Raw genomic sequence first — 15,400 nt, forward strand, 5'->3', positions numbered from 1 at the left:
CGGACAGTTGCTAGGGGTGAGGTCGGTTGCTACGGGTGCGGCCTGTTGCTAGGGGCGGGGCTTGTTGCTAGGGGCGGGTCCCGTTGCTAGGGGCCTACCCCGCCTCCCGCCTCCCCGGCCGCCCCGCCGCATGACGTCACCCGCCGGAAGTCCCCTCACAGCGGGAGGCGGGGCTTCCCTCCCCCGCCATCCACTTCCGGGGCGCTCCCCCGCCGTGGGCCGGGCCGGGCCGTGCCTGGGCCGCCCCAGCCGCCGCCTGCAGCCGCACGGCGCCGGAAGCCGCCGGGGGCGGCCCCGCGTCTGCTTCCGGGTCACGGCGCGCTTCCGGCAGAGCGGCGGCGGAGCGGAGCGGAGCGGTGAGGGACGGGCCCGCCGCGGCGCGGCGCGTGAGGGGGCGGCGGGGGCGGGCCTGGCCCTGAGGGGGCCGCGCTGAGGGGGCCGCGCTGAGGGGCGGGGGCGGCGGGGCGGCGTCCTGGGGGTGAGAGCGGCCGGGGCTGCGGGCCGGGGGTGCTGGGGCCCCGGTGCCGCCCGAGGTGCCGCCCGAGGTGCCGCCCGGCGCCGCGTTGGGTCTGAGCGGCTGGCCCTTGGGTCCCGGTGAGCCGAATCCTCAATTAACCGTTTGGCGAAGGCCCGGTGCTCGCGGGTCTATCGGGGCGCGGGGGACAAGGGCCTGCCCCGCGCCCCCTCCCGCACGCGGGGCTGAGCCGTGCGGGGCCGCGCAGACCGGGCCCCGTCGCCGCTCCTCTCGGCGGGGCTCCGACCCGGCAGCGCCGCAGCCCCGTTGTGCTCCTCGCAGGCCCCGGGCAGATCGCTGCTCGCGCCTTTCCGCAGGATTCCGAGGCTTTCCGTTGGTAATCCGCAACAAAGCCCCCGTTGCTTCACCCGCTCCGCCAGCCGCTGCGTTCGTAGCGCCGTACTGATCCCCGCCGGCCCCGTCACCGCGGCGGGTGGCCGCGTGCGGGCTGCCCCGGTGAGCGCGGTGTGCTCCCGTACGGGCAGAGGAGCAGCCCTGCGGGGGCTCCCTGCCTTGGCTGTGGTGCCTCGCCTCTCGGCCGCGTGAGCTCTGGCATGTGTGCATTGAGCAGGGCTGGGGCTGGCAGCGCCGCTGAATGTCACAGTTCACGGGGTCTCGCTAAGGCCCTTCCTTTCCTGCGGGGACTTTCCTCACCCTGAGGTCTTCTACACACAAGCAAGCTCTGTCGCTGAGTAGTTATTAACGTTGGTGACGGCAGAATTGTAGCATTTAATCCAACTCCTTGCCAGCACGAGATCCCTGCTTACCCTCAGGGCGTGTTAGCGATGTGCCAAACGAGGATTGTTCTCTGAAGCTCTCTCGTAGAGCTCTTCTTGCTAAGTAGCAGAAATGTGGTTGGTTTTGTCCACAGACTTCATCTTGTACAATCTCAGGAGGAGAGAGCTAGGGGAGAGAGACAGAACTGCTCATGGAGGGGGCTGAACTAACTTCAACTTCTGTGCTCTCCCTCTTGGTTCACGGTTGGGAAGTGCTAGGTTGGGCTTATTTAACAATGAAAGCCTGTGGTCTGCTTTTTAATCTCAGGGTTTTCGGGTAGTTGAGAGTCTGTTGGCCTGCTGCTTACCTGCCTTTGGGACGGCAGTGTGGAGAGGCTCGTTTGGGCACCAGCTTCTTCTGTGTAGTACGGGAGCTCAGTAAGGTGAAGAAGCAATTGGACCTGCAAACAGAAGCCTGTGCGGTGTTGAAGCAGGAGTGGCTTTGCTGTGTTGTGATAAAACAGCTGAAAACGGCAGTTGTAGTTGTCTTTGTTGGAAAGACTGCAATCTTTGCACCTGCTAGCGCTCAGCTGAAGCTTCGGCTGCACTTCAGTGCTCGGGGCAGCGCGTTCTGTAGGGTGGCCACAAAGCACTCGGCACAGGGATGGCCCGGGCATGCCATCAGGTGGATGAGCAGCAGTCAAAAGCCTAGAAAATGGTAGAAATAAAAAGGTGAAGTGCATTAATCTGCTCGGTCTGTGGGCTGTCCTGTGCTACTAGGGGAAAAAAAAAAAAACAACACAGATGCTTTCCCAATATGAGCAAAATGAAACTTTGTGGGATTTTGTAATCTCTGTATTGCTGTGCAGGGCAAAAAAAAAAAAAAAAAGAAAGAAAAACTGATTAAAATCATGTTTGCGTAAGTTGTTTGAACTGAAAGGGTGAGGTCAAACGAGAGAAGTCCTAAAACAAACGAACCAACAACAAACCCTCATTTTTTCCTCTCAGTCCTTTGCTGTGAGTTAGTTTTGCCTTGTCTCCCTAGCCCAAGGAATCTTCAAGCTGGACACGCGCCTACACGGACTTCCTTTCATCAGACGTTGATTTAGGTTTATTGTGCTCTGTTTTAGGCAGATGACTGGAAAAAGCAGTAGCGAATGCCAGGGAGAAGCAGGACACCAGCCTTCCTGTAGGTGCCTGCGCTTTTTCAGAGACCTGGAGAGGCTGTTCAGGGAGCTCCTGCTCTGCGAACCATTTTATAGAATCCTGTGAAGCAAATAGATGCTGGGGACATCTGGGATTTATGCAACGGTGATGACTTGTCTTTGTTTTCAATTTCTGTTCCAGAGGAGTTGCTGTTACTGAGGATTCTTAATGCCAGATAACCAGCCCACTGCCGAACAACCATGAGAGAGGCGAGGTAGCTTCCCAGGCGTGAGACAAAAACTGATTTCAATGGATACAAAATATAAAGACGATTTATTTAGGAAGTATGTACAGTTCCATGAGTGCAAACTGAGTGTCTCTGACAACAAGCAGCGTCCTATTAATGATGAGTATTTGCGAGTGGCAGCGTCCGCCTTATTTTGCCTTCCCAAAATTGATCCCTTTTATAGATTCCGGTTGATAAAATTTTATGAGATGGCTGAAAACTCACTGAGAGCTCTGAAATCCTCAAGTTTACATTCTCTCCATAATGCATTCAGCATGCTCGAGACAGTTGGAATCAATCTCTTTCTTTATCCCTGGAAAAAGGAGTTCAAAAATATTAAGGTAAGACATCTTTTGTGTGACAGTAGTGAGAACGTGATTTATTTTTCTTTTTTAAGACATTCCATGCATTTCCCTTAAGATGACTCTTTTTCCTGCACGTTAGGCTGATGTATGTGTGTGACTGTGTGTAGAGCTGGTAAACAGAAGCTGTAAGAAAGGTAAAAGGCAAAGTTTGTACTGGTGAGGCTGTCCCGACAGCAAAGTACAAGCTCTGTCTGCATTTCTAAAGTAATTATAAAATAGAAGAAGAGCTTATTTTAAGGTTTTTGCTCACCTGTCCTGTTACTGTCCCTAACATCTACTCAGAGATGCTTTTACTAGGGTGAGTGATTAAGTTGTGTTTAAGCTCACCCATAGTTTTGGTTTGATGTTGCAACAGCTATTAATGCAGCATGAGCACTAACAGTCAGTGCAGGCTTTCAAGCTGACGCTTTGCTGGGGTTCCTGTGTGTAGCTTGTCAGTTCTCAATTAATGAAATTTTGATTTTAATGCACTTTTAAATCCTTCATGCCAGGACCTCGCAGTGAGGTGTAGGAACTCGTGCATTGCTCGGCTTGACTGCTGGAAGTCAGCTACGAGTTCTCTGCTGACGATTTTCTGTTTTATCTGTGGCCTGTCCTTACGTTCTTACTCAAAGCTGCTGCAGCGTTTCCATAACGGATGCTGCAGGTGACTTGAACGTTTGAGGCTTGCAAGTTGGATAAAAACATTTTTGGTTTATTTTAGTCTTTTGCAGGTTGTGTGCGCCAGTGATGGGTATTTTTGCTTTTTTCTTAAGACGCTTTTGCAGTTTAGCAGAGAATTTGAACGTTAATGGTGCATTTCATAGATCCATAGAATGGTTTGGGTTGGAAGGGACCTTACAGATTCTCTAGTTCCAACCCCCCTGCAGTGGGCAGGGACGTTTGAGAGTCTTCTCTCTCCTAAGAGAAGGCTGTGCCTTTCTTCGCTGTATCTGTATCACTGTGCTTAAGTTCTGGCCTTTTTGGTGCTGGCTGATCCAGCCAGGGTATGTCTTGACGCGCTGCTGCTACTGGCTTCAGTTGTGCTTTATGGATCCGGTAGCAGTTCTTTACAAAGACACGACGGGCAGGCTATTCCTCCCTGTGACCCCGACCAACTCCAGCTGTTAACAGCGTACCTCAGGTATGGCAGGTGCGAAGGGAACTTCGGCTCGTGCAAACTCCTCTCCGTTTTTGGGCTTTTTTAGTGGAAACTCTTGACCTGATACTAGATTAAAGAAAACAGGCACTGGAGTTGCATAGTAATTATACACCCGCAGACACCCCCACACAGAAGAGTGCATCTGAGTATATTTAAACCTGGATAGAAGAGGGTTGCGGTGCTCTTGCAGGAATGCCGAGCTCTTGTTATCTTCAGCTGTCGCATGTCCAGGGGGAATACATTAAATCTCTGCCTTTTGGCTTTTATGCTAGACTTCTAAACAGAGACATTGCTGGTACGTATAAGAGTTAATGTACAGGATAGTGAATTAAATCGGCAAGGAGGACATTATGCTAATCAGGCTTTCAGCTTGAACGAAAGTTCTCCTACTCTGAATTTGCCTCATGCAGAATTTCCATCTGCTGAACAGGAGGGATGCAGAAATGGGAGATGCATGTGTTCTCTGTCGTCGTTCTGTTTAATTCTGTAGTATCTGTCACTGAACTATCTGAACATCTCGTCCGCTGAATTTGTAACCTAGTTTTCCTTTTATTCTCCCCCCCCACCTCCTTAGACCTACACTGGACCCTTCGTTTATTATGTGAAGTCTGCTCTAACTGAAGATGATGTAAGGCAGATTCTGAACTACATGGGCTATGTCCAAGAACTGGGAACAACGTATAAGCTCAAAGAGCAGGTTGATGCCATTCAGGTGAAAATGGTTTCATTTGAGCTCTTTTTGGCCAAAGTGGAATGTGAGCAGCTTCTTGAGATTCATTTGCAAGTGAAGGATAAAGGCTACTCGGAGATCGATGTCATAAACGAACGGAAAAACAGCAATGAAGATGTTAGAGGCTGCTCAGAAGCCATGAAGCGGCGTGCAGAGTGCAAGGAAAACTTGAACACCTCCATGGCACGCATGGTGCTTCAGAAGTCAGCAAGCGAACGGGCCTCTAAAGATTACTTCAAGCCGAAGGTGAGCAAGCCTTCTAAATCAGTAGACACATACGATAATTACTGGGAAAATAAGAAACCGCCTTTGATGAGCTCTTTGAGTCTCAGGAAAGAACCAATTCTAGTCGATGCGGAAGATGACATTAAGGACGAAATCATCCGTCCGTCACCCTCTCTCCTGACAATGTCAAGCTCCCCACATGCATGTTCTGATGAATTCTTGCCAACTTCATCTCATCACAACGGCATGTTAAGAACAAATGTCCCTTACAGCTCCTATTTTTCTGCTCAAGAGGACTTAGATTTATATACTGACCCCGATTCGAGAAGTATGTTAAATTTTAAAAGACAAGAAGCTATTAAACCTGATGTCTGGCTGCTAAGAAACGATGCCAACCCTGTTTACCACAAACGCGCCCATCTAGCCAAAGAGACAGCTTCCATCAAGTGCCAAAACTGTGGTGTACCTTGTGGCACTTCTGTTTGCCAAAAGTGTGACAATCTGTTCAACTCTAGGCAGGATTATCCAGCGGTGAAACAGAGCACCTACTCCATCAAACCGGTTCCAAACGACGGCTTGTCTCCTGCATCTGCTTTAAGAGAGAAATCTCAGTACACGTCACAGACTCAGAGTCAGGAGAGGGCTTCTCAGTTCAGTTCGAAATCCAAATCTTCAGGCACCTCACGCTGTGGCTTTTGTAACCGATCCGGAGCTGCAAACACTTGCACGTTTTGTTCAAAAGTCTCATGTGACACTTGCCTCAGTGCTTACTATTACGATCCCTGCTGTAGAAAAAGCGAGCTTCACAGATTCATGCCTAACAATCAGTTAAACTATAAGTCGGCCCAGCTGTCCCACGTAGTTTATAGATAGACTCGATCGGTCTGATTTGCAGGGGAAGGAAAAGGGGAGGGGAAAGGGCTATCACAACTTACGTTCTGACTCCACTGATGAGAAAAAAGCACTGACCTCTTACGGAAATGACATGCCCAAATATTTGGAACCATGGTTCAGTGATCGGGTGCCAGTTCTTGATTTTTGTGGCTTACCAAATGCTGCAGATACATTAGATTTCATGCTGCTATAATTTAGGTAACTCCTAAATAAATCATCGTTCCTTCTCAATTGAAATGGGGGAGAAGAGCACATTTTTCTTTAAAACTTGGCAGCTGTTGCATTTTAGAAAAGTGACATCACACCTTTCACACCATTTTAGTCATCTTGCCCAAAGGAAACCATGCGAGGCTTTAAGAAATAAGATTCTCATTTTCTGGGGGTGATGGAACTACTGCCGGTTTTTGGTAAAGTATGACTTTAAAATGTGCAAGAAATATGTGAATGGCTTGTTTTGCCAACAAGGACTATTTTTCAAAGTGTGTCTGCATTTCTTGATCTCCGAAATGCAAACACCACAGCATCTCTTCTTTTCATCTTCATGTTTCTTCCTTCTCCCCTTATGTCCCGGTTGTTTATCTCAAGCTTATATAATCCGAACAATATGTGCTTTATTTTCTAGTGTTGCCAATATCATCCTGGTTTTTACTGTATGGTATTTTAAAAAGGTGAACCTGTGTTCATGTCACTTAAATTATGCCTAGAGTGTCGTCCTTCCAGATGAGTACCGATTTTCTTCACTTTCTGTTGCACATGTATTAAGTACTGTTCTTTGTACTGTAAATAGGTAATTTGGAAACAGTTTATTTTTAATAAATATTTAATATGTTGAGTTTTTAAAAGTGGTAAAATCATTATAACTATGAAGTCTCTCTGGGTTATTTGTTCAGGTGGCGTTTTGTTTTTACTTGTACTGTATTTCACAGCTTGTTATGGTCACTGTGGCAGACTGATGTTATTGGCTCTGACCAATTTCTTTTAATCTAACATTTTTTTTTCCTTCTGATAAGGTTGCCACTAAATTAGATGGAGTCTTGTCTAAGAACTGCAAGATTTTGGTTCTTGGTGCACGCTTTTTCTTTGTGGTTATGGGAATTGTAAGTATCGATGTTATGCTTGTGTCCAAATTCACTGCAAAGTCTGTAGTGTAGTCCAGCAAGTAAAGCACTGGCCTGGTTAAAAATCAGAGCTCATTTGTGAATCCTGTTAAAGTAAACCTAACAACTATGGATGTGAATCAGATAATAGTATTTATCTGTATTATCGTAGCACATAGGAACCCTAGCTGAGAACCAGGACTCCATTGTGCTAGACTCTGTACAGTTTGACCCCCCCAAACAACACCCAGTTATGAATAGGCTTTAGTTTTTTTTCTTTACAGAAAATCCACAAGAATCCTTCTAACTTCTTTTATTCAAACTAGCTAGTTAGATCAAACTGTCAGGCAACCTAATCTGATGTGCAGAATTAAATGTGTTTAAAGTATCTGTATAAAAAAAAAACAAACTCTAGCTGAATTGTAAACTATGTAGTCCACTTTGCACTAAAATAATTCACTTAGGGTTTTTTTTAAACACTGTTAGTCTAGGCTTCTAAACTTTAAATGTTCATTGATCCCTGTGTGACAGAGACGTGCATGAATGGTCTTTTTTTCTTGATTTTTGGGGGTGGGGGGAGGGCTTGAGGTAGGTTTAGGGGGAACTATATAGGCTAATGTTGTAAAATAGCTAAAATAATTTTAGCCATAAATGGGTCTCAGAAGTATTATGGAAAATAAGGTGAAACCTGAGTCTTACAGGGGGCTAAGAACAATAAGTCACTGTACAGTTTGCACTAAGAAACAAAGCGAATGGTGTGTGTTTAGCAATCAGGGAAATTTCTGAATCAAGTGACTGCAGCTGAACGTAATGTTCTAGGCGAGCATTGCCTTGCTGACCCTGAAGGTTGGGGGTAAATATTGTTTAGGTGAATGATTTTAAGGTTTTCAAATTCTTGTATGTTTTTTTTATAAATATATATATATATAAATATAACACAAATGTAGATACATCATGTATATAATGAGGAATTTAAGAACAATTTTACTATTAAAATTCAGTCTAGGGGTGGTTTTCATTTCAGTGGTTATTTTTTGTTCATCTTCTGAAGTGTCATGCCCGTATGGCTGTTCTGCAGTGTATCTTCTAGTTCACTAGTTCAGTTTCCATATGGCTACTCACACTACAGTGAATAACTAAAACTGTGATGCCACGTAATTTTTACAGTGACTATAGCAGGGACTAGACTTGCTTTGGAAAAGAAAAGTCCTGTGTATATATGTCATGGAATACTGTATTACAAAACTGTGTTGAATTGAAGTGATACCATGCTCTATTTTTGTGTATCTTACTGTATGAGGTTGCTGTGATTGATACAGTAAAATATATATGCTAATTGAAAATGCAGGTGTTTTGCATCTGATTTGTTAAAACTAATTTATGTTTTGAAGGAATTTAAAAATAAAGAGGCCTTTAAGAAAAGGCTTAACTTTTCTTAAAGTTGAGTGCATGTAGCTGTCTGTTTCGCAACTGTGTTCTGCATGCGGAAGTGAGGTGGTGCACAGAGGTAATCTCGGGGGCCAAATGGGCAAGTGTGTCTGTATCGTGAACCTCAGCTGTGTGAAATGAGATGGACTGCCTGCAGAACGCAAAGCTTTTTTAAAAAAGGTTTATTTTTAAGCCTTAGCAGCATGCCTCTTGTTCCCTAAGAGCACGTAAGCCAGTGTCAGCAATCTGCAGCAGTCAGACTAATGTGGGGCAGCGAGCAGGTTTCACATGCCATGTGAAGCTAACCTACATTGATTTCCAGCCTTGACTCTCGATGTCACATGCAAGGTTTCTAACTAGCTTCCTGACGCAAGCTGTACCTCGCAGAAGATGCGATACTGCTGCTGTACTTTTTGGCACTTGAGCTAGACCTCCTGCCTCCTCTTTCATCCTGCTACCTCCGGAGCAGGATAATTTCTCAAGTTCCGAGCTAGATTACTTTGTCTTTTGTTCCTTGTGTTAAAAGCATGTCAGCTGAATGTCAGGTGAACGCTTAAGACGCCTCGAGCTCCATTTACACAAGTCTGCTAATCTTGCAATCTGTTGAGGTTACTGGCAGTATCAGATGTTTATAAAAATCAGGCTCCAGATAACTGCAGCATTACTGCAGGAAGTCTTACTCCTCTGTGCTTCTTGCGGTAATGCACTGCTGGTGCATATAAAACAAGATGATGCTGACATGGTCTGACATTTCCAATGACAGACCTGGGTGTCTGCTCTGTCTTTTGCTCCGAACAGAAGTTTAAAGGTTCTGTACGTTGTCAAGTAGCTTAAACTTGATGGTTTGAGCCAGCAGCTCTTTAAACTTTTCTTTTTCTGGACAGTGACTTTGGATTCCAAGCATTTAGTATGTGTTTCTAATTATGCTGCAGCAGCTTTTTAGGGAAATAGATTCTCCTTTCTAGCATTTGTTTAGAAAGGGGAGATAACCTGAGTACTGTGTTAATTGCAATGACTGAGAGAAAAGCAGGAGGTGACTACAAATTAAGATGCTGATGTACCTGGTTTGGGCTCTAATTGAGTTAGTACTTCTTTGAAGTCAGGGGGAGTTAATTAGGTCTCTTAGCACAGCCATTGCTATCTAAGCAGCAAGTGCAGCTACAAATGTTCCCGGTTGTTATTTGTGAAGGAGATTCCATGCTCCCTTCTGAAAACAATGGGATGTGGTCATATTAGTCTAAAGAGTCTGTAAGCATGTAAACGTCTTAGATCTCTTGTATAAAATTAAGTAAAATTGGGCATTGTGGTTACTTTTCATTACTTTTTTTCTCCAGTTGATAATATTCCTCTAGAAAATATTTTCTATGACTTGTCTTGCCAGTCTGAAAGTGAACGGGCTAGGAATCAGTAATTAAAGAAGCTTTCTGTACTCCTACACCCCTGCTGCAAATACCACGGAGGGCAACCTTCTGCATCGAGCTACCGCGTCGAACGAGCAGACTTAGGGCATCAGACCTTCTGCAGCGCCGAGGAAGGCAAAAGGTTAAAATGTGCGATATGGCAGCAGCTCTCTCAGCTCTACAATCCTGCAGACCTGCCGCACAATTGAAGCTCTTCCATCTGAGGAGAGGTGTAGGAGAGCCAGAGAGCAGCTGCTTTGTTTGACAGGCTTGCTGCACAGATTTCAATGTGCTAATGTGTGGAAAGCCAGGCTGTTCCTCCCAGCACCCAAAGCTCTGCGCGCTGAAAATATCTTCGCATATTTTGTGCTGTGTAATGGGCCCCTGGTTCAGAGAGGGATCTAGAGCCCTGCTACAGCAGCACCTGCGCGGCGGGCGGGGATGTCGGCGCTGGTGGGCAGCTACTGCGGCCGCAGACGGGGCTGGAGTCCCAAAAGGCAATTGCAGCACCCAGCTGCCAGGTGAGCAGCAGGAGCAGTTGACCTGTAACCAGGAATTTAGAGCACATAGCAGTGCCCAAAGTAGAGCGATCCTTTATTTTCTTTATTTTTACCCCTCTGGCTCTGCCCTGCTGCTCTCGCAGTGTGAGATAACCTGTGGGAGCCCTGGCTGTGTGGTGTTGGTTGTTCGGGGAACAGCAGCCTTGCTGCCCTGACCTCTGCAAAGGAAGGTGATCCACGGCAGTCCCTGCAAGCAGGGGAGATGCTGCCTTGCTGAGAGAGAATGGGGTGCTCCCACTTGGTTTCTGCTTTCCCACCACAGTAGTGGAGGCAGAGGGGCTCTGACAGTCCTCCTGCCGCTAAGCAGCTCCCGAAGTTGCCTGTGCTCAAAGCCAGGCATGGACTTGTACTGAACTCGGGAAGGCTTGGTGCAGAAAGAGGTGGGCAGGTGGAAATGTTCCAGAAAAAAATGAAGCAACCTGCTCTGATTTTTTTTTTTCCCCCCTCAGTATCAAGAAGAAATTTCTCTTCCAACTTGCAGAATCTGGGAAGCACTGAAGTAATTTTGCAGGGAACTTGAGATGAGGTTAGAGGTGGTTTTAGTTACTAATATTTCTTTTTGGTAGGATCCTTTCTTAATGCTGCAGATCCGGAACGCGGGTGGCGATGGTTGTGGTGCTTCGCTTCATAGTGGTTCACGCTTTGAGATGAGGATGTGAACTGCTTTCTGACCTGCGTAAATACCACCCATGTGTTTTTCTTCTCTTACACAGGGCTTTTAGTTAATTCCACGCTGAGCAATTCCCTGCCTTGAAGACAATGTCAAAGCTCCAAGCAATGCAGGATCAGACCTGCAGCAGTGTGTGGCTGACAACTTGCCTGTGGCAGCTGCTGGTGCTGTTGTGGGTGTGGGGCTGTCATGCTTCCTGCTTTAGAAATCATTCTCATGATAGTCATACTGCTCTGAGATTTTTCATCATCAACCTGCTTTAAAAAAAGAAAAAGAAAAACCAACCCACAACTGCTCATCAACTCCTTAGCGAAAAATACTGCTTTCCCCCAGAGCGCGTAGAATCTGCTTTGTAGCTTTATGTGCAACACGCTCTAATTAAACCGCCTTACCCAAAATTTTCGGAGACCAGCAATTTATCTCTAAAACCTAGCCCGTGCTGGTGAGCTGCTGTCACCTAGGCAGTGCTTGTTGCATGTCTCCCCATCGCTGCACGCGTGGAAATCCTGCCCTGCTGTTTGCCTTCCAATTAGGCAAGGCTGAGCTGCTGTAGTGACCTCGTTGTGGATCCCTGCCAGCAGCCTGTGCAAACCCCAAACCCTAATAAATTAACTGGTAATCAGAACAGATGCTACCAACCAGCAAGTCTAAAAAGGAGCAGCCTGTTCGCATGCCTTGGTGCGGTTGTACAAATCGGTGTATTCGTGGTGAGCCTGCCCACGAGGCGGCTCTGTGATGGAGGGGGGAGGCCCCTTCTGCTCCTGTGCGGCTGTCCCCAGCACCCTGAGAGCTGGGGGCGTGTGGTCCCGGAGCGGGGCCGCAGGAGCGCGTAGGAACGTAGTGACGATGCGAATCTGTGTGGTCCCTTAAAGGGTAGAGGGGAAACCTGCTGGGCACCCACATCAGGGCTCCTCTGCTTTCCTCGGTGGAGCGTAGCTGGGTGGGGATGCTGAGTGCAACCCTTGGAGAAAGCTATGTAACTATTCCTCAGCACTTCCTGACGCCAGCAGCCCCCTGACAGTGCTTTGCCCGCGTGGCTGCGATGTGTAGGCTGGGTTGTCTACCTCTGAAGCACGGGATGTTTGTTTGGCTGGGGGTTTTGGACGAGTATTTGGTTGTGCAGCGCTGTCTGTTGCAATTACATGGGGAGGGTGTGTTGTGACCCCGAAGAGTGCTGGAGGGAATCTGCAGAGAGCTGCTGGCCGCTCTCTGTGCCTGGCACGCCGAAGCAGGAGGGTGGCTGTACAGACTCACTGGCCACGGCTTGATTCGGCGGCAGAAGCAGAAGGGGACAGGGATGCCATCTGCCGCGTCACCTGTCCAAACCCCGTCTCCTCAGGCTGTGTTGCTGGGGTTGGCCGCAGCCCTTTCTGTCCTGAGCAGGCAGCTCGGCTCTGCTGCGAAACACCTCCCGGAGAGCTCGGGCTCCGTGGGGAAAAGCCGCTGGAGGTGGCTTGTTCCCCGGCCCTGGGGCATGCAATGAGGGCAGAACACCATACCCAGCACTTTGCTGTGTGCGTGGTTCCTGGGCCTGAAATACAGACCTGTTCTGGCATCTTTTCGCACAGTGTTAGATGAGAAGATACATCCTTCTGTCTGTTACAAGCCTGGCTTACGAGCTGGCTTTGGGCCACCTCAGCAGAAAGCAGTGGGCTGCCTGCATATGCTCTGCCTCTGCTATTCGGGGGGGAGCGGGGAGAGGGGCTTTGTTCCCCGCGCTGCGCCTCCCATCCAGGAGAAACCAAGTCCCTCTTAGGCCAGCTACCGTTACGTCTTTCATGTGATTGATTCTCTTACCCTCCAGACCTTACTCACAGAAGACTCTCCGAGAGGTGTTCCTGGTGCCAGGAGGGGAAGCGCGCGCGTGCCTGCTCAGTGCTCCGCTCTGCTGCCAGGCGGCGAGGAGCAGCCGTCGGTGGCACTCCGGGACCGGGGACGGACGGTGCCCGGCCCTGCTGCCACCGAGGGCATCGCACCGCCGGGCCTGACCCAGGGGAGCAGAGCCCATTTGTGTGTGCAATGGCTTCTGCAACACATGCACCCTGAGCAGCAGGCGAGGGCAGAAACGAAGCTCAATGTCACAGGAAGTCTGTTCTCTGCTACACAGGCTTTTACAGACAGTGCTTCAGCGTGGATGGTTTGTGTTGATTAGGTTTTAAGGAAACTGTTCATGCCTCCTTCCAGGGGATGTTTTACTTGCTGCCTGCCAAGGCTTTCCAGGCCCTAAGGACAGGTACTGGGAGCACGGTGCCCTCCGGTGCCCACGGTACAGCCTGTAGCTGCAGAGATGCAAAATCAGGACTTCGCCACCAGGAACTCTCTCTGCTAGGAACGATCAGACCAAGCGTTTCTTGTTTTAGTACAGCTGCAGGGTATGATTACTGTATTTTGGTCCTTGCCTCTTCCTCAGTTTGTAGTCTCAGGGCAGGATATGGGCAGTTTTCGGTGCTTGACTTAAAAATCCTCTTTTTCTTTTCATTGTACTTCATGCTGCTTTTCAACAGGCCCAAAGCCTCTCGGCAAAATGACTTGCTGAGCTCAAGTAGGGTGAAGCTGCTTACATCTTGGGAGCAAATGCTGGTTTGATGCTGATTTGATCCTGTTTTTCCTGCCTGCAGCTTATCACTCAAACTCTCCAGTGAAGGACTTTATTTCTTCAGTCAAATATTTTCCATATGACTAGGTAAGAGCTAGAGGCAGTGATTTTTTTCTGTCACTGCTTGGCACTGTGGATTTTCTCTTCAGAAATTGTATGGCCATCTGAAAAGTAGTCTTAAAAACAAGCACTGCATTTGTTCAGTGACAGGAGAAAACGACAGAGGGTATTTTTATTTCCACAGCACTTAAAATTTGTCTTTTTTTTTTCCCCACAACAAAGCTCAGAGTCAGAGAGAGGTTCATTCATCATCAGCAGACACCTTCCCTGTCACTGGAAGTCATGTCCCAGTTTCTCTGTTCGTACTCTGTGGAACGTGGTGCTTCTGCAAAGCACCAGCCTCGCTGCCGGGGGTGGCCAGATTGCATCCGCCTCCCCCAGGGGCTGCAGCCGAAAAGCTTCTCCTGCTGCACCAACGTCGTGACACCCGGCAGCTCTGCCCCAGAAGAGGCTTCAGGAAGGGGAGACGTGCTTCCAGGTCTGTGCAGACTACGTCTCCCATCCTCAGCAGGCAAAGCACTTTGAGTGGTTTTGTGATTAGGGAAAGTTGTTGGCTAGAAACCGAACTGAGACACCAAACTGGCTTATGCACTCATCGCCGAGGCACTATATTTACTATATTTTAATCACGGCGGAAAAGGTTTTATATTGAAAACAAAACCAGCACCAGAATCTTTGTGCTGGTTTTATGCTAGTGGAGCACCTTTAACTGCAATGTGTTTAAACCTGATTTGCCCAACAGGGGTAGGAAACGAGGGTACGGAATTAATACTAGATAAAAACCCAGGTGTGAAAGGCTCATTAAAACCTATCAACCCGTAGTGTAAGGAAACGTGGGAAAGAAAGAACGCCAAAGTCAAAGAGCTGTAGGAATAGTGAGATAAGGGGAGAAAGTTATTGCCCTGGCAGTCCTTTAGAGAGAAGCAGAAAAAATTGGTTTAAAAACTGAACTAGATAACAAAGTGGTGTCTAATGGCTCCACATGCAAAAGTGACTTTTCCTTTGAAATAATACAGTTTCAGATTCTAATGCAGAAGGCAAGGTAATAACAAAGGCTGTCGATAGATTTCAAAGGGAATATTAATTAGGAACAATTTGAAAGTCTGGCCAAAGATCTATTTAAATTGAAGCATTTCTGCTGGAAATTCATCTGTCATGTGTTTTCCTAAAATAAAATAACTTGATAAAGCGCTAAGTTTGGGTGTGTTCAAAGTAGCCTTTGAACATCAGAAAAAAAAATAATTAAAGGAACTCAACTCCAGAGCATGAAATGTCCAGGCTGCGCCGCTGCCCGGCCTTTGTGGCCCTCAAAGGAGAGGGGAGAAGGTGTTGGGGGTATCCGTGTGTGATATGTGGCTGGGAAGGAGGAAGACAACAATAACCATTTTTCTGGTTATGTGTCTGCCTCATGCTTGGATTTTGTGTTATGTAGCAGCTTTTGTCAGCTGCTATTTGTTGTTCCTCCAGTGTCACTTAGAGCTCTGTTTGATTTATGCCAGCTGAGAGTATTTACCACCTCATTGCCACTACAGAGGTTGTGTTTCTTGCCAGGTCATTTCACGCATGTAGACT

The 15,400-nt window shown here is 47.7% G+C and overlaps 1 protein-coding gene across 4 annotated transcripts; it reads left to right on the forward strand.

Annotated features, from left to right (window-relative positions):
- Positions 1-196: 196 nt before the first annotated feature.
- Positions 197-8,564, forward strand: SPATA2 (spermatogenesis associated 2). Of its 4 annotated transcripts, none has more exons than XM_066978192.1 (3): positions 197-356; positions 2,578-3,003; positions 4,743-8,564. In XM_066978192.1, the coding sequence occupies exons 2-3, from the start codon at positions 2,686-2,688 to the stop codon at positions 5,994-5,996; spliced, it is 1,572 nt and encodes a 523-aa protein (XP_066834293.1). In that variant the 5' UTR covers positions 197-356; positions 2,578-2,685; the 3' UTR covers positions 5,997-8,564. The 4 variants fall into 4 exon arrangements, with proteins under 4 accessions (XP_066834293.1, XP_066834294.1, XP_013045315.1 ...); XM_066978193.1 differs by lacking the exon at positions 197-356 and adding an exon at positions 570-594; XM_013189861.3 differs by lacking the exon at positions 197-356 and adding an exon at positions 1,010-2,419.
- The last annotated feature ends 6,836 nt before the right edge of the window (positions 8,565-15,400 follow it).

The sequence above is a fragment of the Anser cygnoides genome, chromosome 16, assembly GCF_040182565.1.
Source record: "Anser cygnoides isolate HZ-2024a breed goose chromosome 16, Taihu_goose_T2T_genome, whole genome shotgun sequence".
Lineage (NCBI taxonomy): Eukaryota > Metazoa > Chordata > Aves > Anseriformes > Anatidae > Anser > Anser cygnoides.

Coding starts and splice junctions, on each gene's coding strand:
- SPATA2 (XM_066978192.1), top strand. CDS start 2,686: ATGGATACAAAATATAAAGACGATTTATTTAGGAAGTATGTACAGTTC. Junction 3,004..4,742: donor AGGAGTTCAAAAATATTAAG/GTAAGACATCTT, acceptor CCACCTCCTTAG/ACCTACACTGGACCCTTCGT.